Source organism: Lygodium microphyllum, chromosome 11 (genome assembly GCF_053477565.2).
Source record: "Lygodium microphyllum isolate KBCC chromosome 11, Lygodium_microphyllum_v1.1.10, whole genome shotgun sequence".
Taxonomy (NCBI): Eukaryota; Viridiplantae; Streptophyta; class Polypodiopsida; order Schizaeales; family Lygodiaceae; genus Lygodium; species Lygodium microphyllum.
The window spans coordinates 40971517-40995322 of NC_141145.1; the positions used below are offsets into that span (position 1 = coordinate 40971517).

General features: G+C 44.9%; 1 protein-coding gene and 1 pseudogene across 28 annotated transcripts in view; one reads left to right on the top strand and one right to left on the bottom strand.

Moving 5' to 3' along the window:
* LOC148028739 (uncharacterized) overlaps nucleotides 1-20288 on the bottom strand; it is a 60414-nt gene extending 40126 nt beyond the window's left edge. For 14 of the 27 annotated variants that reach the window (XM_087687514.1, XM_087687507.1, XM_087687505.1 and 11 more), the window contains exons 1-4: nucleotides 18795-20106; nucleotides 18617-18695; nucleotides 17799-17894; nucleotides 1066-6781 (exon numbers count right to left, since the gene is read on the bottom strand). In XM_087687514.1, coding sequence (XP_087543640.1) covers nucleotides 6155-6781; nucleotides 17799-17891 — 720 coding nt within the window. In that variant the 5' untranslated portion in view covers nucleotides 17892-17894; nucleotides 18617-18695; nucleotides 18795-20106 and the 3' untranslated portion in view covers nucleotides 1066-6154. Of the gene's footprint in view, nucleotides 1-1065; nucleotides 6782-17798; nucleotides 17895-18616; nucleotides 20107-20149 lie in introns of those variants that run through there. The other 13 variants (XM_087687523.1, XM_087687526.1, XM_087687528.1 and 10 more) reach the window with 6 other exon arrangements.
* A 120-nt stretch (nucleotides 20289-20408) lies between these two features.
* LOC148028740 (actin-100 pseudogene) lies at nucleotides 20409-21925 on the top strand (annotated as a pseudogene). The gene is made up of 3 exons (XR_015692447.1): nucleotides 20409-20462; nucleotides 20822-21186; nucleotides 21259-21925. The product of XR_015692447.1 is annotated as an actin-100 pseudogene (transcript).
* Nucleotides 21926-23806: the final 1881 nt, after the last annotated feature.

The window sequence follows — 23806 nt, forward strand, 5'->3', positions numbered from 1 at the left end:
TAGAACATGTAAGATACCATGTGAGTTCAAAAGAAAGGGTATTATATTTAGTAAAATTTATAGGATTATATTTACAAAAGGGAGATTTTAGTTACAATTTGAAAAAACTCTCTAAGTTTAATAAAGTAAAAGGGATCATTTTAAGGCCTTATAGCATGTAAAGAAAGGGTATTTCTTAATATCCTTTGAACACACATTATATAGATGATTTCTTATAGGTGGACCCCTCGAGTCTAGATATTGAAGTTTCTCCTTTTCCATTGTGATTGCATACTTAAAAGCTAACCTAGAAAGAACTTTACACGTCGAAGGCTGTTAATCAATATAATCTACATACCTAATAAACAAAGCACTAACCTAAACCCATTGGTGACTCTATTATCAATATGATTATGACTTGTAGCTTAAAAGAGTTGCCTCTATGCGAGCATAAGAAATGAAAAACAATCTTTCTCCATTTCATGTTGCATGGCACATGTTAGTACACAAACTAAGTTGCAAACCATTTCATCTAATTTGGAAGGGAGAAGCTACCCATGCTCTAACTCCTTAGCTCAATTTTTCTAGACTATAGGTTTTGAGATCAATAATCAATCTCACATGTACCATTTTCTCAACACTTGTTTGCTTACCATGCAAGAACTATGTCACATATGGAAAATTCAACATGTCAATAATCGTGGCAACAAGAATCTTCAATTTTTCTCATTCAAAGTTAACATCACTTTCATCGGTTGACAACAATTCACTACATAGAGGTTCACATTAAAAAAAGTTTACTCAACCAAAAAGGGGATTTCTCAGATTACCAAACTAGATTTAAGGAAGATTCACATCTATAGAATCACATAATAATTTCACCATGCTTATAGTAAGGCATTAGTGCTAAATTGATAGCCTTCTTTCAACAAAGAGAACTATAAGGAACCTATGTGGAGGGGAGCTTCAAGCTCTACCCCGAGACCTATGGACCACTTATTGCTCAAGTGTTTTGAACCGAGCGGCCATGGCTACCTCTCACATAGCCGACGTGCAATGCCTACCTTACGGATGTAGTGAGCTTACCTTGTTGCTCGATCGGGTACCCTCCTCTTTCTTGCACACCTGTAGCTCCACGATCCTTGAGGCAAGCTCAAGCAACCTCAATCCCTCTCCCATGAGCTTCATCCTCCATAGCCACACGTGATACAAGAGAAGAGAAGAGAGGAGGGGAAGATGAAGAGAGGAGATGGAGAGCTTCTTCTCCAAGATCCCTCACTCCCACACAATCACTCCCTCACTCCCTCACACTCTCTCAATCCCTCTCTCAAGCACAAGCAAGAAGGCAAGAAACAAGAGAAGAAGAAGAAGAAGCTTTGGCCACACACAAGAATGAGCTTCCCATTCACTTTTCAACTTTATATACATGCACTACTTTTCATGGGCGGTCATCCCCCTTTTTTACATGGCCAGCCATTAGCCTAGGCCCATGTCTCATTTCCCACCATTCTAGTCTATCCTATCCCCAACTAATGCATACAATTTGCACAGGAGTGAGTGTGGCGCTCTCTTACAGGGTTTTTGAAGCGTTTTCGCACTTAATGGTGCCCTTTTTATTCTTTTACTCTCCTTGGGCGACTCTAAGACTTCTTGAGGGTCGTGCCCATTCATGTAATTTTTTCCAGGGTCTAGTTGCCAGTTAAGGCGCCTTTTTCTTCTTTTCGGTTTTCCATTTCCCGCTCCTCTATGCTGTGGTAAACATTACCCCCCTCCTAGCCAAGTGCCAATCCCATGGCACGGTGGTGGGAGGTAGTGGGATAGAGGATGTTGTCGCGAGGTGGAACTGGTGAGTAGATGACGCTCATGCTTGTGAATGAGAAGTGATGGGGTTTGATGACGATGACAAGGAGAGATTCCCGCGTGCTTTAGGCTCCATGAAGAGCCTAGGCATCTTTCACACTGTTGTGGCACCCTTTAGGTAGCCGGTTGTCCTTTGAGTATCTGAAATGCTTGAAGCAATAAGAAATCCCTTAGGAGGATGGTATTGGAGGGATTTATTCTGGAAAAACCCCCCAAACGCTGTTTGCCTTGAAAATCCGTGGCTGTGGTTGAAGATCCTTGTCTTTGAGTAGAAGGTCTTTAGTTTTGAGTTGAAGGTCTTCAAGCTTATGAAATCAATAAGTGATCCGTAGATCTTGAGGCATTGCGCAGGGATCGTTGGACGATGAGGCTCCAAGATCTATGCCAATGGCAGATCCATCACTGGGATTTTCTTTTGCTTGATTTGGTTCAGTCATGGCAGCCATCAGTAGACGGATTTTTGGCAACATAAAGTGTGTGGAGCCCTTTAGACCTTTGTAGTGAAGCTTCAAAGTTGTGAGAATGGAGTCATGTCCGACTCATGGAAAAATTCTTTGTCATTGGAGGATGTAGTGGACCTGCTTCAGCCAAGTAGCCAGTTTTGGAAACACGAACATAACCTGCAAGAAAAGTTGTGCACTTCCTAGGGGCGTGTGTCTGTCTCACTGTGTAGTGCATGGTGCCCGTGCTAGTGGAACTGGGAAATGGGTCTAACCTTGGGCAATCCCTTGGTAATGTCCCACTCTCGAGGACCCAATTCATGCATCGTTGGACGTGTGGTGCAAAACTTAGGGTGACAGGTCTGAAAGTCCTGCCCTTGATGTGCCCTAAGTGTGAAGTGGGGGAGGGGCTAGAGAGAACCCTAGATGCAGTGAGTGTGGTGCACAATAATAGTGAAGGAAGACTGCAAGCACATGTGACGTGTCCTCCTTGTCAACTGTGTAGTAGTAAATTCATCTTTCAGCTTTGTTGTTTTTGCTCTTGTTCGGCTCTCCAGTTTTGTTTTGTTTTTAAGAATGAGAGAGAGAGTACATTTGGCAAGGTATATGATACCTATTTAATCACAGGACAGTCGCAGGCATTGTTATAAGAATGCGCGACTTTGTAGGTATTCTTTAATATCGGCTTTAGCTCTCAGAGGAGTGGTGGACAAGAAGGGGTGATTACACCTTGCAAAGCGGGTGTCACTCATATTTTCTAAGAGCTCTAGACAGAAGGAAGGGAGGAGAGTAGCCCGCATCATCAACCTAGTCATAGCTCTACTATCTATTCCTAGGTTAATATCAAAGAAGAGTGGGGGTAGATGGGCTTCCTCTGCTGCAGGTTTCTGGAGTAGCAGGAATTTGATAAGTCGGAGGTAATTACAAGTGGTCAAAAATGCTGGATCAGGGCAAGAAGAAAAAGTCTACAAGGAAACGATTTATAGAGGGAAGTATATCCTCTACCCTAAACACTAAGCACTCCTCAGGGCTCCTAGCATTTACATTATATATTTTCAGGAAGTCATAATCCCCATATAAATCTCTATCATAGTCCACTCCATGCCTACGGGGGTAGGACATGTATATGGGATCATTGCGCTCTTCCGGGAGTGAACTACAAAATGTGCTCCATGCATCAAAATTGGTGTCCCAAATCCTCCTTCGCCATTTCGGCTGTGCCTCGTAGCCTTGGACAGTTTTGGGAACCAGATTGACCTTATCTTCCCAGTACTCCTGGGGCTCTTGTTGCCACCTAGTCATTATCATGCTCCTTTCTTCCATCCATCTATTTCCAAGTTCGTTAGCCAGATCTTTGATCTTGGCTATGACTCCTAGAGGTAGGGCCCGGTCCAGAGAGCGTGGGAAAGCAAACGAAAGTTCGAACGGCCTCTTATGTAGCTCTCGTTGATGCTAGATGACCAACTCCTGGGGCCAGTCTACAGGATGTATATCATTCCTCAGTGGCATGGGCTCCTCAAGGAGTTGTCGTGGAAGTGTGCGTGCTCGGCGTTGGGCCTCCTCAGCTAGCTCTTGTCTCCTTCTCCTTGCTGCAACTATGTGCTCAGGTAGATGGGCATTTGCAGGTTCCTCCTGTGGGATATCAGGTTGAGGCGGACTTGGCATCCTTTTTGGCTCTTCGTCATCATCTTGCTCGAAATCCGGACCCTCTTGGACATTTCACTCAACCACTGGTGGGATGACTGGTGGTGGTGGTGGTGGCTGCTCCTGCTCCTGAAAACCTAACTCCTTGAGCTCAGCAGTGGAAAGGCCCGTATAGCATAGGTAGTAGAATTGTTGCTCTTTAGTGATTCATGTACTCCTTGGAAGCTCCCGCTCTTAAAGACCGTATCTTAGAGCTCGAGTGGTTAGCTCCAACTTTCTTTTCACCTTTTCCACTGGATCATCGCCCTCAGCTTGCGTAACGTGGAGCACCGTGCTGAGGAAGGCCTGCCGCTGGGTTTTAGTGGTTATTTCTACAGCCTCAACCCTAGCTTTTGCAAGCGATCTTTCGCATTCTGCCACCGCCAGGCGTTTGGTTAAGTCCCTCACCCTATCAAAATTTTTCCTTTCCCATTCCATGGCTCTTTCCTCCATCATTTTCCTTTCTTCCTCCAGTTGGCTCGTCAGGGTGGTTACTACCTGTTGCTACTCATTTGATAAAAACCATAACTGGTTTCTTTCTCTTAATTTCTGAGCTAGCTACTCTTCAGCAATCCCTTGGGCTTGATCAACAATGCTGAGTCTTTGGTGCACCTCGGCCAGTATTTCTGATTTTTCCTGCACCAGCTGCTCTTGGCTTTGGATTTCAGCGAGGAATAGCCTTTTTTGATTAAAAGCCATGGCCATGAGGGCTTCTACATCTTCCTAGGAGGTCTCCAGCGCATCTTATAATCTTTGCACTTCATCATGTAGCCGTTTTACTTCAGCTGTGCTGAGACTCCTGGCCCTTCACTCTTCAAGAACTCGATTTCGCTTATTAACCTGTTCTGTTCTTCTAGCTCCTACCACGACTGGGGCTCCATGGCATGTTCTTGTGGAACACTGGCTTCGGCTTCCTGAACACCCTGGTAGAGCATTTCCACTTGAGCGACCCTTTGTTGTAGATCATTGTATTGCTACATTAGTAGCTTTAGGCTCCTTTGTTTTGCCACCAGGCTCTGCTCCTCATCTTCCAGCCTTTGTCTAAGGTGGCTTTCATTGTCTTGGGCTTCCTTCATTTTTTCTGCTAGTTGGTCCTGCAGGGCCTTTATTTCTCTCCGTGTGTTGGCTCCCTGCCTTGAGACTTCTAGCCTAAGGGCCGCTGACGTTTCTTTTTCTTTCTCTAGCTCTAGCAAGGCCACTTTCTTGTCTTCTTTTGCCTTGTCCAGTTGTGTCAGTAGCTGGGCCATATATGCGTCATAGTCAGTGTCGGCAGGCATGGGAGTATGGGGCATGGTGGTCGATGCCTCCAGCCTTTGTCATTTGGGGTCTTGCCGTGACTCTGCATCTGCAGCAGTGGGCCTTTTCAATCTCGTTTCTGGCACGATTTCGACCACTTTGCTCACTAGCATCTGCACCATGTTCATGAGCTATGCCATGTCGAGGGGAGGTGTGGGTTGTGCAGTGGTTGCAGTCGTGGTTTCAGCCGTTGTCGGCACAAAGGAGGAAGGAAGTGGATGTAGTAGGGACTTGCCCTTGCCTACGACCACTGGAGCTGCTTCTACACTTGCAGTGGCTTCGGCTTTATGGCGGGGGCTTACGGGTTCGAGTTCTCTGCCCCCATGGGTCTCTTCCATAGATCTTCGTGTAGCTTCTGCCAATTCGGCCAGTTCCTTCAGTCGCTGCTCTTCGGCTTCTTCTCCCGCCCTTCTTTTCCTATCCTCTTCTGTCTTCTTCGACTCCTCTCTTATCCTTGCAAGCTCCTCCTCCTCTTTCCTCCTCCTTTCTTCCTCAGCCCTCCTAGACTCTCTTTGAGCCCTCTTGATGTCAGCATGTTCCTCTTTACTTAATTTCTCTTTCTTCTCCTTCTGTCTCCTGTCACTTTTGTTTTGTTCTTCGGGTTTGCTCGCTCGTGTAGGCAGCACCTCCTATTCTCCCTTGTCACTTATTGTTCTTTCACTTGATTCCCCTCCTTTGTGGTGAGGTGGGCTTTGATGCGGTGGAATTTTATGCGCAGCTTGCTCCTCCATGACACCCGCATCCTTTATTGCTTCATCTATGATGGCTGTCAGAATACCACTGTATTTGATTGTAGCTGCCTTTGACATAGGTTTCTTCCTTCTAGAATGCACGGTTGAGGCAGGGGATTCTCCTCCTGCTAGTGCTTCCACCGGAGTGAGGAGGGCAGCTGAACTTTAAATGGTTTTGTGCATGGACCCATTCCAATCTACCTCTTCAGGGACTCCTGCTACGATGCTTTCTAACAGCGGGACCCCGATCTTGTTCATCAATGCATTGTACCGTTGGCCCGAGAAGAGGGTATGGATCATCTTCACTTGTAATTTCACTACTGGGTCCGGGATGTCAACCAAGCTGATTCCATCCACGGTGTGTACCTCTTCTTTCTTTACCCCGAGCATGGCGTAAACATTCCGTCTTGGCCGTCTCTCTTTCTTAGGTATGAGCCCTAGGGCCTTTTCTATGATTGTTGCATTGAGGGACACTTCGATTCTTCTTTCCTGCTCCCATGTCCTTACTGTGACAGTGCCACAATTCCTACCCTTGTCAAAGTTCCTCAGGAGGTCCGCACACATGCTGTAATCCACGGCCTGCCCCACCTTTTCCACATACTTGTGGAGGTGGCATCTGTCCACCAAGTCTTTGATCGTAGGTTCCTCCAGGATGGCCTCATCCAGATTCAGTGTATGCTTGAAGGTGAATTGACTGAATCCTCGCATCTCGATGTTGATGCCAAATTCGGTCATCTCTTCTTCAGAGAATGGGAGTTTGCCCCCTTTGTCTTGTCCTGCCATGGTGGTGACCTGTCAACACACTATGCCAACATTAATGCCTAACAATCGGCTTATTTCTAATCAAAACTCAGTTTGAGAGAAAAATGTATTTTGCCCAAAATTTGTATACTTGCTTAGAGGCTTGAATTTTAGAGATCGGCCCCCCACAGTAGCAATTGCTATTGTTTTCCCTTGCAGTATTCTTCCATAGAAACTTAATTAATTATAATATTCTGCTAGCTAGATAACATAACTCTCATTTTTGCTCTGCTCCTGCTCACATTGCTCCCCCCTCCATCTTGGATCTTTCAAGGAATCCTTCCTAGGATTAGCACAGGAAGGACGAGGTAAACGTTGTTTCGTGTGGGTTGAATTACCTGGCCAATAACCAATCATAGAAGCTTGGATTGTATTCAAGTTGGGCATGACAATCAAGAGCAGATGGTTGGATGGAGACTTGGGAAATGTAGGTCAAGTTATCATGGAAGAGATCTCTAGTATTGAGGCGACTGGCAATATGTAATTCCTCTTTGGTGAGGAATTGGTCAATGTAGGGGTGAGCAAGCACTTGATCGTCTAAATGCTAGTTACGGCCAACGGCCAAGACCCTAAATGATATAGGTGCCACATAAGTAGGGTCATATTCGAGGGTTTTAACGACCCTGCGTTGCTCAGCATTGGTCATTATCCGGCAACCTTTTGTCTCCCATTGAATCCTTAGAGTAAACCACTGCTGCAAGAACGTGGAAGGCGAGCTTGCCATCTGCGTGAGCTCTTGCAACTCATGTTCAGGAGCAGAACGAGGAGGCTTACGATACGAAGTGATGAGTCTTCTGAGGGCAGCTTGTTCCTTTGAGATTTCGTCATTTGCTATCAGTTCGGCAGCAATTTTGGGGAATTTAGTGGTCATAAGTTCGTATTCTTCCCAAGTGTATGATAATGCACAAACATCCGAAGCAAGCGTTTTGTTAAGAATACCTAGGTCTAGCCTCTTATAACTTCTAGCAAATGTAGTGAAAGTTTCGTCTAACATCTTGATGCAGGTTATTAAGCCATTCCCAGAAGTCGTGGCAAGGTCCTTAGCCAAGGAGAGGAAAGGTCGTATCGCGTATGAAGGTTTAAGACCCGCTGGTGGGGGTGGTGCAACTGGACTGGATAGTGGTGACTCCCTCATCGGTGTCACAGGTTGGGCTTTGCACTCTAAAGCACTTTGAGGTGCTGTAGGGAGCTCTGGGGGTATGGGGGTTGTGCTGGGTTCTAAGTGAGCAGTCATAGGGGTTTTTAAGTTCTCTGGATTAGGTAGGTGTAAGGCCTGTAGCATTTGCTTTGGTCGGTAGATGAGCTGAGACTTACTAGCCACAGCTGGCAAGGGCTTGCTGACTATGTTCTGGGCACCACTTGTGCAAGCCTCCCTCACTAGGGTGAGATTGCTTATAGATGAGCTTTTTAGCTAGCCATTTTTAGGCACCCAAATCCAAGGATTGCCCTCGTAGTATCCTTGTGCTCGCAAAAGATCTTTGGGGATCCAACGTGGCGCGATTGTGTGTCTACGTTGATATCGTTTAGACTGCCTCTTAGGCCATGACAGTTGATGATTTTGGCATTTAGGATCACACTTGGGTGGTCTACCAGGATGTGGTTTTTGCCATTTTGGCGCCCATAGAAACTTGGACGCTTTGGCCTTGTGAGCGCTCTTGGTGGGTTTGGGCCTGGGGTCGAGAGCCTGGCACGAGGCCGTAGTTTTCTTCCGTTTAGACTCGGGTTGAAGCGTGGTCGTAGGGGTTTCTACCGGTGGCTTTGTAATGGTGGAGGAATCAAGACAGCCCTTGCTGAAAGGCGTCACTATACGCACATTGCCGATAGCAATATGTATGCGGTTTAGGTTGTAATCCACAGTTTGTTTGCTTCTTGAAAGTGCGACCCAATAGTGACACATTACCGGCTCCTTTAGTGTCTGGCAACACATGGAAGAAGGCTGGTAAACTTTCAGACTCAATGGAAACAACCACCTTGCATTTCCCTAGGAGTGAATAAGCAGTACCCCTAAACAGGGTGAGTTTGGTGTTAGTGGGCTATAGTTTTGGTTGACCAATGCGTGTCCAATGGTCATGCGTTAAGATGTTGTAGTCGGCACCTTCATCAATCAAGGCCTCAAAAGAATACGTCACTCTTGCTGTGACTGTGATTCGCAGGTACGCCGGTGCCACTGCTTCTTCGTCTTGATCTCTAAGGTCGGTTATAGTAGCCATGCAGACGTTCATTAGGGGTTCTAGCATGGGTGGCTCATGTAATGGATGGGAAGGAGGATAGTACTTCTTCATGCAGCTGCCATTAAAAAAGCCTATTCCTTTGCCTTCAAGCGTCTCCAACTCAACATTCCCTGTCCTACCAATCATGTGTACCTTGAAAGGCCCTAGCCCCCGAAACTTCATCTTCTGTTTATGTCCTCTTACAGAGTATAGTAGAACAAGGTCCCCTTGTTCAAAGTCTTGCTGTTTGACATGCTTGTCAAACTACATCTTTCGTCGAGCCTTCTCACAAATCAGAGAGTGAGTGGCGAGGAGTCGGGTCTCCGTTAGGCATTCTAGCTCCACTAAGCGGGTGTTCCAAGCCTCTCTTCCCTCCCAACGCTCCTGGACTGCTAGTCTTAAGCTAGGGATGAAAAATTATAAGGGTAGAATGGCTTCAGTTCCATACGTCAGCCTAAAAGGTGTTTGTCCTACCGCCGTTTTATAAGCTGTGCGATAGGCCCATAAGGCCACCATTAGCTTGTTGTCCCAGTCACTTCTTGAAGTGGACACAACCTTTGTAAGCACGTTGACTAGGATTTTATTTGTGGATTCGGCTTGGCCGTTAGCCTGAGGGTAATAGGGAGAGGAGTTCCGATGCATTATTAGGAAGGTAGAGAGCAGGTGGGCGATCACTTCATTAATGAAGTGCGTGCCTTGGTCGCTTACAAGTTCGATTGGACAACCAAACCGTGAAATGACCTGCTCCCACAAGAACTTTGCAGTGGTCCTAGCATCATTCTTCCTCGTGGCTCATGCCTCTGCCCACTTTGTTAGATAGTCGGTTTTGCCACTATGATGTAGCGAGCTTGGGAATATTGTGCCGCAAGACCGATCGGTCCAATAAAATCGATGCTCCATTTTTCAAAGGGTTGTCGAGCTATGACAAGGGTCAACTCCATCTTGTCCTTCCGTACAGGCACTTTGGTCCTTTGGCACTCATCACAGTGCTTTACGAATTTAGATGCATCGTGGAAGAGGGTGGGCTACCCTAGCTGGGATTGTAGCACTTTTCGAGCTATCATGTCCCCGCTAAAGTGTCCTCCAGTGATTCCTCCATGTGCTTCGTTCAATGCATCATGCATCTCGTGCTCACACACGCACCTATGCAATAAACCGTCTTGTCCCAACCTGTAGAGTTGACCAGCTATTAGTTGGTATGGCTGAATTTTCAAGATAAGTTTTTTCAACCTAGCCTTCTCAATGGGTCGCTCAGGTAGTCCATTTTCTAGCACTTGCACTATGTCATCGGCCCAATACGGCGTCAGATCAGCTTTAAATAATTCTCTCTCACTAGGCAGGTTAAAGAGATGAGCATCTGGCAAGTCGTCAGGTACGCCTTGTCCAACGGCTTCTCCTATGGGTATGCGGGACATGTGGTCAGCCATGTAATGCTTCTTTCCTTTTCATAAAACCACAAAGAAGTTAAACTCTAGTAGGAGAAGTAACCATCTAGCTATGTGCCGCGTAGCGCAAGGCTTGTTCACAAGATACAGCAAGGCTTGATGGTCAACAAAGAAGACAAAGGGAGTGGCCAATAGGTAATGCCTAAATTTCTTTACCGCAAATACCATGGCCAACCCCTCCCTTTCTGTCGTGGAATAATTCATCTCGGTCTCTATGAGCTGCCTGCTGGCAAAAATCACCGGGTAATCCAAGTTATGTTCACCAGGCTGGCATAGCACGGCTCTAATAGCGAACTTAGAGGCGTCTATGTGTACATGAAACGTTATGTTCCAGTCTGGGGCTCGTAAGATTGGTGAAATCGTGAGAGCCTTTTTCAACTCCTCATATGTGCACTTGCATTCCTCTGTCCACTCAAAGACTATGAATAGCTTGTACAATGGTCTAGCTATTAGTGTGTAATTTAGTATAAAGCATTGATAATATCCAGTGTGTCCCAAGAAGCACTGAACTCCCTTGTAGTTATCGGGTGGCGGAAAGTCAACAATGACTCTGACTTTGGAAAAGTCAGTAGCAATGCCGTTCCTTAACACTACGTGCCCTAAGATGCATCCGTGTTTTACCTAGAACTGGCACTTTAAGGGGTTCAACGAGAGGTGGTACAGTCTACACCTTTCAAAGGCAGCTCTCAATTTCTCCAAGTGTTCGGCCCAACTAGAGTGTAAACATAGGTCATCTACGAACACTTCCAGTTCGCACCTAAGCATATCCTTAAAGGTAGTGCACATTAGGCGTTGGAAAGTTGCAGGTACATTCATTAGCCCAAAAGGCATGACAATGTAGGCGAACATGCCCCATTCCATGGCAAAGGCAGTCTGGTGCCTGTAGTCGGGGTGCACTTGCACTTGATTGTAGCCCGAGAAACCATCCAGAAAACTGTAGGCTTCCTTTTTTGCTACCCTCTCAAGCATGTGCTCGGTGTAAGGTAAAGGATAGTTATCCCTCTTCATAGCGGCATTCACTTTTTTGTAGTTCACGCACACTCAGATTTTTCCATTGTTTTTCATGACAATCACGATAGGTGATACCCAGTCCGTGTGCTCGATCTCATATATGAATCCTACCCTCATGAGTTTATCAATCTCCTCTTTTACTGCATGGGCGTGCTTGGGATTCATGGGGTAAGGTCGTTGTTTCGTTGGCACTGCATCTGGGATCATTGGGATATTATGAGTCACGACCCTAGGGTTGATTCTCTTAAGTTCAGTCTCTTCATCCTCCAGCAAGTCATCTACAACGAACACCGGTCTTGGTTTTTCACCTTTCCCAGCCAAGTTAACCTCTTTGACTTTGGCGGGTCCCTCGATCAGTTCACTAGTGTGACCTTGTCTTTTTGCACCTAACAGAATCACCACTCTGTCACCCTTTTTAAATTTTGTAAACCATTTGGGCAGATCCTGTGGTTTCTTCTACCTTTTTGCTTTTGAGTCCCTTGCTTGCTTTCTGGCCTCCTCTTTTAGCCTCCTGCGCCTCAGGTGGACTGGCAAGTCTCCCTTGGTGCGTTTGACCTTAGAGGGTTGCGATATCTCGGGATCACTCTCAGTGCTAACTTCCAACTCTAAGTTAAACTCGCATCCCTCACTTGAGGAAGGTGTTTCCCGAGGGGGTCGTAGTTCCGTAGGTGCATCTGTCTTGAGCACTGGGATTACCCATGGTTTGTGCTACTCCGGCTTGCTCGTAATCCACGGCTCCTATCCACTCTAGCCAGGATCTGTCACACTCCATTCGCATGACTCTTTTTTCGTTCCAACTCGTCCCTTCTTTCCTAGGCCTCGAGTCTGCCCTGATTTGTTCTATCGCTTTTCCCTCTGTGTCGTACTCTATTGTGTCTATCTCTTCTTCACTCTCTTCTCCCGTAGAGTGATAGTCCTCATACTCCTCATCATCCGGGTCCTATCCTTCTGACTGCTTATCATCCCCTAAGCTTCCCTCTTCAATCTCCTTGTCATCAGTAACTAAAGCCCAGTTATATAACAAGTTCAGGTCGTGGACCTTGGTCCATTTCCATTCTGGTTTAGCTAAAAGGTCACGTAGAGGTTTTAAGTTAGCAGCCAAATTGCCGTCCAATTTATTGGTCAGATACTCTACGATTTCTTGAAGTTCTAATTTGTTGTTGGGGATGTGGGATGAGGCCGGTTTGCCCGGGTTGAGTGAGCTTCCTGCCATCATGCAAAGTGGCACAACTAGCTCCTCAGTTGGCATGGTTGCGGCTTTAGTAGCCTGTTGATGTGGTTCTTCCTCATCCGAGAATGGTAGGTCAATGGTTGCCAAAACATGCATCCAATCCCTCTCATCCTCAGGTCAAGGAATATATCTAGTGAGCGATCCATAGGGTTTAGTCGTTTGAGTATCGCCTTTTAGCATAGCCGAGATGGCAGCTAGGTCAACAGGTGTCGTCGTCCAAGTGTCCATCTCTACTTTAACTGCACTAGTTCTATTCCCTAGGAAAATCAACCCATTGCCCCAGTCCTCTATGACACATGCATTCCTCATCCAAGGTCGGCCTAATAGTATGTCGTAATCCACTCCCTTCATGACAATGAAGTTTACCGAAAATTGCACACCGGAAATCTTTACCGGCCAATTCTTTAAGACCCCAAATGGTCTTACCCTCATTCAGTTTGCTAACGTGACATTAAATCTAGTAGTCTCTACAGGAGGGTTTCCCGATGCCTCTAGGACTGCATGGTTTAGCACACTAATACCGGCGCCTGTGTCTACAATTCCTTTTCGAGTCATGTCTCCTAAGGCTAGGACGGGCAAAACTGCATGCATTTCAGTGCCTTCCAAAGAAGAATTGATGTGCAAAGACTTAGGATTTGAGTGTAGAGTTAGACTTGGAATCCATGTAACTGCATCATGATCTTGCAGATCAGCACCCGCAAGTCCTGTGTGTCCCTCAATCAAGTCTTTTAACTCCTGCCACAAGGAATGATTTTGCCTAAGCAGATCCTCCAAGCTTAGAGTTACTGGAGTGGACAACAAGGTTGTGAGGAGGTTACTAGACCCTTGTCTTCCTCTTAGGCTAGCAATTCTAGGCCATGCGTTCTGTCTGCCCTGGTAAGTTTCCCCCCCGCCTTGCTGCTGAGTTGCTCCCAGTGGTGCAGGTATGCTCCCAGCTAGTGGTTTTGAGGGTGGGACTGGTGTGCTCACACTAGAGAAGTTGTCCATAGGATCTTCCAATATGGGTTCAGCATCCTTGAGGTGCTTTTGGGCGTCCTTGACCCACTCCTTGACCTTGGCTATAGCCTCGAGTTGCCGTTTGGGGTGGGGATATTCCCCTACCTTGGCACTCCCTAGCTCAGCTATCTTAGGAGCCGAGGTCTTTGCCTCTGCGTCTGTGACCTTCTTTCCCATTACTAGCATAGTCGTTTCCTCGGTTGTAAGGGTTATCTTTGCATCGGTTCTCTTTTTCCGTCTCCTCCGGCTTTTCTTTCCCATTGAGGTTGCATCAAGGTTACTTGGCCCTAGCAAGAAGATGCCTGCTTGTTTCATTTGAGCTCGCGTCATAGCATGTAGTGGGATGGGGGTATCCTCACTACCAAAAATTTCCACTCCAAAGAGTCCCAAAGGCACCGATGGCATGTTGGCAGAGCTGGTTGATGGCTTCCTCCTAGGACAGTCAAGAAACAGATGTGTGATTCCACACTCTACGTATCAGAGATCCGCTTTGTCCTTGTTAGCTTGTTCTCGCTCTGGGCAGCGTGATGAAATGTGGCCTGGGTGGCCGCAAGTCCAGCATGTGACTGGATCCTGGCTGGGCCCACCAAAGCCTCTGTGTCTTCCTCTTCCTAAAGCCATCACGGGCACTGGCCGATAGTCCATTAGGACTGGGTTGCCCTCCTCATCATAGGATATGTACGGATTGACATATGTCTCTTCCTCATTAGGCTCCTCCACAAAGTGAACAGGAGCATCACTAGATAGGTGAGTCACAATAGGCCCTGGTGGCCTGGGTATACCAGTTGGGTTCATCTCCAGCCTAGGCACGGCAAGTCTTGAGTCAATCGGTGCTGGAAGAGCTAATTGGGCTCCCCTGCCAAAGAAATTAGGTGGCCTATTACCTAAGTATGGATGGTTATACTGTTGCGTGTATGGGAATCTCCTCGGCATTCTACAATGCACTGCATCATGCCCGAATCTACCGCAATTTGAGCATGGCCGAGATCTAGGATCTTGGCACTCAATTGGGAGGTGATTGCCGCCGCAGTACACACATTGTACATGCGATGTCACAGGCTTCCTCACGAGCTCTTGCAACCGTGCAATCTCCATTCTCATCTCTGCCATCCCTTGGTCGTGGTCTACACTCTTTCCCTTATCCTACATGCTAGCAGTTTCTTTTTCCCCCAAAGTGGTTGATCTCTCAGGGTTCCTCTGGCTTGCACTATCTCGGTTGGTAGTCCTCATGCTACGTTCCCTGAGTTGATCATCTACGCATATTGCCTCCTCGAAGACTCAAGCTAGCACGTCTCCTTGTAAGGTGGAGTTACTGGCCAAAGCCTTGTAGAGCTCCTCACTCCGAATCCCGTTCATGAACACTGTAGACACTGCCCTCTCGATAGCTCTCTCATTGGCAGGGATTCTCTTGTAGAGGCTGCGCACCTGAGTGATGTAATCCCTAACGTCCTCCTTCTCCCTTTGACTGATATTCATCAACCTAACAATGAGGTTATCTGAATACCCCGCCTCCGAAAACCTCTTGATGAAGAGGCCCTTAAGGCGAGCAAAGTTTGTATGTTTTGTGTCATCCAGACTAGAATACCAGGTCCTCCCCTTGTCGCTTAAGCACAGGCCGAAGGCTTGAGCTCGCTGCGCAGGGTCAGTAAGACCGTTCACCTCACATAATTGCTCGAACTGCTCCATGAAGCTGTACAAGTCACTACTAGGTTTGTATCGAGCTAGTTGTTTTGCTACTATGGGGATTCTACTCTGCCCTTTAGCCCCTTGTGTGACTCCCAATCCTGACACTAGCGCGGTGGCTAGGGCAATAGCACTCTGTTCCACAGATGTATTGTCCATGAGTCGCTTTGCCACTAGTTTACTCAATGTCATGCCAGCCTCTACTGCTCGTTCTCTCTCTATGTTCGGTCTAGACTTGGTTGCCCCAACTAGGTCTAGTACTCGTCTAGCCTCGTACATATCCACGTCTTGCTGCAGCCTTCTAGCCCTTTGCTCATGGTTGTAGGCAATTATGCCTTCCAGCGCTCTCTTGATAGCTCTTCTCTCTTCTTCGAGGCTAGCTACCACTTCCTCTATAGGTCTATCTTGGATCACGGTCCTGGTGAGTAGATTGTAGTCGTGGACCAATTCCTGGACTGAGGTTGGAAATTTTCCTAAGTCTAATTGGTCTTCCCTTTGTTCGCCTCTTGATCCCGACATTGTTTCTGCTTCCAGCTCCACGAGGTTGTCAATGAATCCAATCAACTTCGGCAGCTTCCACTCCTCTATCTTGTTGCTTCCCGTGTCTTTGTATCTTCTCCAGGTACTCCTAGTAGGGCACTCAAGCACCTGTCTAAGTCTTGGGGTCTTCTCCTACTAGTGGGTCCCTTAATGTTATTAGATATCCTAGTGTGTTCCTTGTTATTCAAAAGCAGCTGCGATCCTTATTCGCACGTTGTGCTTAGTACTTTTGTGGTGCTTGGTGCGAAAACAGGCTTTTCTCTTTTCTTGCTGTGCAGACTTAGTGGGGCACAAGAGTGAAGTGCCGATGCAGAAAGCGTTTAATGTGAACTCCACCTTGTTTCCATCCACATTCCCAGCCTAGTTTGAGTTCTCAACTTAGTTTGCGGCTATTCTACGGTCTTTCTGCGGGTCTGTGCTGCATTTTCTGTTCTGCCCTAAGTTCGATTGATCTCTGAGGTTCTAATGGTCAAACTGGGTCTTGGGGGTGTTCAGGGTTGCGTCCTAGGGTCAAGTCTGTGGCAAGGCCAACAAAAGATCCTTATCTTTTCCTTATGGCAGGATGGTCCGATTCTGGGATTCGAACAAAGCTGGTCTGACTCTAGGAGTCGGACGGTCCGATTCTTGCAATTGGACAGGTCTAGTTCGACTCTAATAGTGGGACGGGGTTGGTCCGATTCTGGGACTCGTCCAACCCTGGTGGTCCGATTCTGAGAATCGGACCAGGAGGGTGGTCCTATTTTCAAAGTGGTCGCTGGTCCAAGTCCGGCTACGATGGTCCGACTATAATGGTCCGACTCTAATGGGCACTCCGAGTGCCATGTGGCATGTCTAATCGGGGTGTCCAATTCTGGGAATCGGACCACTGCAAGTTGTTCCGATTGCGTTGGCGACGGGCATGATTCCGACGCGTTTGGATCCCTCTTAATGTCTGCTATACACAATCACTACAGACTTCCCATATCTGATTAGAGCACTATTGAAAAACACCAGACTCACTTGGAGCAGCATGAATCAATGGCACCTAGAATCGTGGCAGTGTTTCCTCTTCCTGTGAACCAGAAGCTCTCTCTCTCTGTCTCTCTCTCTCTCACAAGGCTAACCAAAGAAATGAGGTTTGTCTTGGCCTCCCAAGCCTCTTAAGGTCCTTTCCCAGCAGTGCAAAACCTTACAGCCAGTTTCCTTTCCCTCTTTCACCCAAAAACTTGAATCTGGTCCCCTATTTCCATGTTTCCAGCAGCGGCTAGAACCTCCGTTTTCTCTTTTCTTACCCTAATCTAACCTTAATCTAGTGCAGCCAACATGCAAAACAGAAATGCAGAATGGTAGTCCTAATCTAATGCTTCCAACAAACCCAAATACTTACTAATTGTTTCACTGATTAAACCCTCCTAAATCTCGTAGTTATCTCAAGCACCGGTTCAAGCTGCAAATCCTACTTCTATGCTCAATTTGATGCGCGCGGCACTCAAGGCTTGATTCCATCTGTCCCGGCAACGAAACCAAAATGGAGGGGAGCTTCAAGCTCTACCCCGAGACCTACGGACCACTTATTGCTCAAGTGTTTCGAACCGAGCGGCCATGGCTACATCTCTAGAGGAGGAGAAGATGAAGAGAGGAGATGGAGAGTTTCTTCTCCAAGATCCCTCACTCCCACACAATCACTCCCTCACACTCTCTCAATCCCTCTCTCAAGCACAAGCAAGAAGGCAAGAAACAAGAGAAGAAGAAGAAGAAGCTTTGGTCACACACAAGAATGAGCTTCCCATTCACTTTTCAACTTTATATACATGCCCTACTTTTCATGGGTAGTCATCCCCCTTTTTTACATGGCCGACCATTAGCCTAGGCCCATTTCTCATTTGCCACCGTTACGGGTGTAGTGAGCTTACCTTGTTGCTCGATCGAGTACCCTCCTCTTTCTTGCACACCGGTAGCTCCACGATCCTTGAGGCAAGCTCAAGCAACCTCAATCCCTCTCCCATGAGCTTCATCCTCCATAGCCATGCACGATACAAGAGCAAGCTTTGCAAGTTCAATAATGGTCATGGAACTAGAGGGGGAGAACTCATATCACTTGTTGGAAGGATTCCCAATGTTGGAAACATCACAAAAGAAAAAATAAAAACACCCATAGAAAAAGAGAAACAGAAAAAATATAAAAATCACACATATTTTTTAAATGTCTCGAATATGAGACACTATGTTTGAATCCATGCAGAACATCCAGCTGCCTATATACAACTTAGTGGGTTCATTACTTGTAGACCCTAGATATCAAATATGTTCAAGGCATATTTATAAAATGCCTTATCTATGAATTTCTCATTAATAAAAAGCATATTTTTTCTTAATAAGTCTATAATTTGTTTCTAAAATCCAAAAGATGGCCCCTTTTATGAATACACTTTTCTATTCTATCATAAATATGAAATACCCTATTTCAAACTCATGTGATGATTGCATATCTTGTATGGTGGCCCCTCAATGACAAAACTCTTATCTTTGCTCTTTGAAACATGTACATTTTAGTATAGCACTTGAATAAGGTGAGCAAGTTTATGTTTCATATAATGCAAGTCATGACATTTAGATCATTGGGTCATCTTTTCTCTTATTTGTCCAACCCTAAAGCATATTTTGAAAAGACATGTATATAACAAAAAAGGAGATGTGCTAACAACAAAAAGTAAGAGTGAATGACACGTACCTATTGGTTATGTGCAACAGCAAAATTGTCTCTCGACACCAGCAAAAAGAGAGATCTAGCACAAGCATGCACTTGTACCCTGAGAAATGTCATCCCAACCCACTCTCAATTAGATATAAATGTGGGCAACATGAAACAAGGTAAAAGATAAAACAAATTGCACATACACTATACACACCTTGTGAATGTTTCCATTTGATTGGAAGTCGTACATTTCCATTTGTTGGAATGTTTCCATTCTCTTGGAAGTGTTGTATGTAGGTAGAAAGATATAGAAGCCCAACTACAGAAATAGGTATGTGTATGTATACACACACACACACACACATGTATATCTAGGAAAATATTTCCAAACATAGGGATGGAGAAAATAAATGATCAAAGTTGATACCAAAAGAACGGCACAACCAAAAGCTACCAATACGAGCAAAGAAAATGAGAGTTTCTTCCTCAAGAATTTTTATTCAACAAGTCTTAACACTAAGTTACACCAACTAATATGATCTCCCGTCCCTCCCAACATCCATTCTTTAAACAAACCTTGATGGTTTCTACATAAACAAAGCCGTCTTTAAACAAGAAACACTTGAAATCTAAACATCATTAGACAAACAGTCCCAATGCTTCATTAAATACTATGATGAGAAGACCACTCAACCAAAAAGAAAATGACTTAAGAGCCAAAACTTCTAAATAGATTGCCTCTCCCTACAACATCACTATTTCATTTTGAGGATCTAGAGCATTGATACACTCATCACTAAGGATCTAATTTAGAAAGAGAATTCTCATTCACATCTATGTTTGAGGAAAAAGTAAAATCAACCACCATCTAGATTCCTGGTTGTATCAAAGGCAATGGTAGAGTTGTATCATGGTCATCTTAGGTGATCTCCAAGCATAGATCATCTTTCACATTGACTCCTACGGCAAGAGCCTCGGAATCGTACACTTATTGAACACGAGCAGAAGGCGTCATGGTTTTGCTAGTCCGCCACGCACTCATGTAGAGTATATACTACGCGCATTGTCTTATGGACCTAAATTAATGTCAGTGAGACCGCAAGCGGCTGGCTATCTACCAAACCTTACAATTAGGAACTACCATGTGCTACATGATAGGTAGTAATAATCCTTACTCTTTAGAGTCATGAGTGGAAGCACGAGGATAGGTGTATTGTGGCTAAGATAAGAGGGGTGAGATAGAGACACATAGAGAGTAAGAGAAGAGTGTGAATGTGTGGGTGTATTTATGTATGGGTGTTAAGTGGCTATCATTGTGTTCATGTGTATGGCCTAAGGATAGCCTATTGATATATCAATGTATTAATCATAAGGGCATCACAATATGTGTGTGTGTATGTGTGTAGAGAGCAATGGTATGGTAATGTGAATATGTGTATATGTGTATCATAGATCATCTTAGGTGATCTCCAAGCATAGATCATCTTTCATATATGTGCAATCATCAATACAAGTTGTCCCAATGCAATCATCAATACAATTATATTTTCAAGAAGGTTTTGTAATTACCTGTGTACTGCAGCTTAAAGGGCAGGGTATCTTGAGCACAAGGAAACGTCCTGCTTTGCGGAGGGAGGATATGGGTATAGTTCGTGTGCAGCTGCTTGCGAATCTTTGCGGCAATTGAAAAATGAGTTGGAACTCAGAATTGTGGTGCAGTGGACGAGAGAAGAAACGCGACGTCACGAACTTACGTGAATGATCACGTTAAATGAAGGTGGGCTGCTACTGCTAGGACTTGAACCGCGCCTACCAAATAAATATAGTCATGCACTCTGCCATCTCACCTCTGCGCGGGTATGGTGGTGTACCCCCGGTTCAGGTCAAGAAGAAGGAGAGGAAGGTCTTCATGAAAGAGAAGGAAGGAAGAGGAATCCGTTGCCCTGAAGAAATACTGCATCCATGATGAATGTAGAGTATAGATGACGCACAAAGAAGCTGGTTTCCATTCTCTATTCTCAACACTGGGGGAAGAGCTGGACTGTCTCTAGATATGGGCCGCCACAAGAGGCCATATATGTCTCTGCTCAGCTTAACCTCCGATGTGTTTTGGCTTCATCACCTCATTGTAATTACCTATAAGTAGTGGATTTTTCTGCTTCTAAGAGATGAGAGAATTTGGGAGATGCAAAGGTGAAAGTGCTAGTAAGGTGATACCTGCTGCTTAAATTTTAATATAAGAGTATTAATTCGTTGGTGGTGGCGGTGGGTGTGAGAAAGCAAACAGGGAGCGTGCTGGACTCGGGCGACGGCGTGACGCACACGGTGCCCATCGACGAGGGGTATGCGCTGCCGGACGCGATCCTGCGGCTGGACCTGGCGGGGCGGGACCTGACGGACGCGCTCATGAAGATCCTGACGGAGCGCGACTACTCCTTCACCACCAGCGCCGAGCGCGAGATCGTGCGCGACATGAAGGAGAGGCTGGCCTACGTGGCCCTCGACCTCGAGCAGGAGCTGCTCAGCGCCGCCGCCACGTCAGCGCACGACAAGAGCTTCGAGCTCCCCGACGGCCAGGTCATCACCATCGGGGCGGAGCGCTTCCGGTATCTCTCTCTGTTTTTGCCAAGAACAAACACATGTATCGTTTGAACTTTGGAATTTCAAGCCTTTATCAGATGCCCCGAAGTGCTGTTCCAACCCTCCTTGATTGGCATGGAAGGAGCTGGCATCCACGAGACCACCTACAACTCGATAATGCGATGCGATGTTGACATTAGAAAGGACCTGTACTCCAACGTTGTGCTTAGTGGTGGATCAACCATGTTCCCAGGCATTGGGGAACTCATGAACAAGAAATCACAGCATTAGCTCCTAGCACCCACCAATGGAAATGGCAAAGCGAACAGAAATGGATTACCTATAAGTAGAGGATTTTTATGCTTCTAAGAGGCCATATATGTCTCTAGATATGGACTATCTAGAAATAAATTACCTATAAGTAGAGGATTTTTATGCTTCCAAGAGGCCATATATGTCTCTAGATATGGACTATCTAGAAATAAATTTCCTAGGTACTATCTAGAAAAATTGTGTATCTACTAGATATGTGTGTATTTGCTATCTAGTTTCGTGTCCAAAGTTCCTTGTGACATACTGAGGGAAGAGCTGGACTGTCTCTAGATATGGGCCGCCACAAGAGGCCATATATGTCTCTGCTTAGCTTAACCTCCGATGTGTTTTGGCTTCTTCACCTCATTGTAATTACCTGTGTACTGTAGGTAGCAATGCCAACTTAGTGATGATACAAGTAGTACTTTGCTCTCGTAAAAGACAATGATATTGTTAATCTCGCAATGCCAAATTTTACCATTTTTGGAAAATGGGCAAACTTGGGAAACCCTTGTTTACTAAAACAGCAAATCTTGACTTTTCGTTGATTGCAAAAAAACATTTTTTCTATCCAAGGGAAAAAGTCAAGAGATTCAGGTGTCACAACCTTTTTCGCCAAGAAAGTATGGCTTGAATTGATTTCAAAACTAAGTCATCAAGAAAATAGCCCCATTTTCATCTAGTCAAACTTCATTCTCAACTGATTTTTTGGAAATTTTGTGGAGGAAAAATATGTTAAAAGTCTGTTTTTTGTGAAGAGTGTTCACGAAACAATTGAGGTTTGATGCCCAATCAATTGTTAATCTTAAAAAAGCTTGCTTGAACTTTTAAAGAGTTAGTTTTTCGATTTTAAAATATAAGGTCCTTGTAATTGTAATATGGAGCAAAAACCTACAAAATCTAAGAAAAAGCCTCCAATCTATCAAGATTTAAAGTGTTTGTTCAAAAATATATTTTCTTGAATGTTGGACTTTGTATACACTAGTACCAACCTTGAGGAGTGCTTTGATAAGATGGAATATTAGAAACTCAAGGGATCACTCATAAATATATATGTATATTATGTAGGTTCAATATAAGGGATTTTTCAAATACCATTTTAACACTTTTTTAACATACATAAGGGTGCTATATAAAGGGGTTATTTAGAAATTAAATAGAAAATGGATGTGTTTTGTTATGAAAACTTTTACAAATAAGAGTATGTATAGATAGACCTTCGACACACGTAATATAAAGTGTACACATACAATGAATTCATCGAGATAAAAATTGGACAAAGTTAAAAAGATACATCAGTACTATGCCTAAGATCTAAAGGCTATAATAGTAGCCTTTCACCAGTCATACTTCCACAGAAAAATACACATAGTAAATGTAAGAAAATATATTGCCCTTCAAATGAATAATAGTAAGTTTCTATGTCCTTTCCAATCTCTTTCAAACTGAAAGTGTAGTTGCTTCATACGGTTCGAAATGGAAAAGCTTTTCTTTCAATGTGAGAGATAATATTATAGAGTAAAGTATTGATAACATCTCTTCTGAGATGCAATTAGCTTTATAGATATACTCTTCACCAATGTAAAGATAGGTGATATTCTATCTGGCAAACCAACAATAACAGCTATTTCTAACTTGAATCATGGTTGTACAAAGTTAAGGACACTATCTTATTAGTTGAAATTTTAAAGAGATTTTTAAATCAAATTACACGTATTTTCCATCTTTATAACTAAAAAATTTAAAGGGTTTTTAAGGTTTCAAACATTTTTCTTTAAAATTTGAAGTTTTCTTTAAGAATCCAGTAATTCACTTTACATTAAACCTCAGTTTTTCGCGAAACATTGCCTGTGAGAGAAGCTTGTACACATTTTTGTTGAATCAGATTTTGTCACACGTAAAGTGATACATCTTCCATCAACCAATTTGTGAGTAGAAGGTGTGGTGGGTGTGGAAGAAAATCACCTTCTTGTTGCTTTCGAACGAAGAGTACTACACACATTGAATGGCGTGCCATGCCTCCCCTCTTTCCTTGTGTCGTGCGACGTAATATAAAGGGGAGATAATACAAACGCGACGTCGCAGTCGACGTCGAACCAAATGCACCAGCCCGTCCAACAACGACAGCTGACCCAAGTCTAGACTCCTCCGTCGGCACGCAATCGCGCTATTCATTTTTGTCGAGTCTCCATCCTCCGTCTCATCATTTTCGCATGGGTTAGTGTCTCCATTTCCAGCCTTCATTGACGAACCTACGCCTTCATTGCAAAACCTGGGTTTGATGCGCCTGAATGGTTGAAATTAGGAAGAGCTCAAATTCTCAGACCTTCAGAG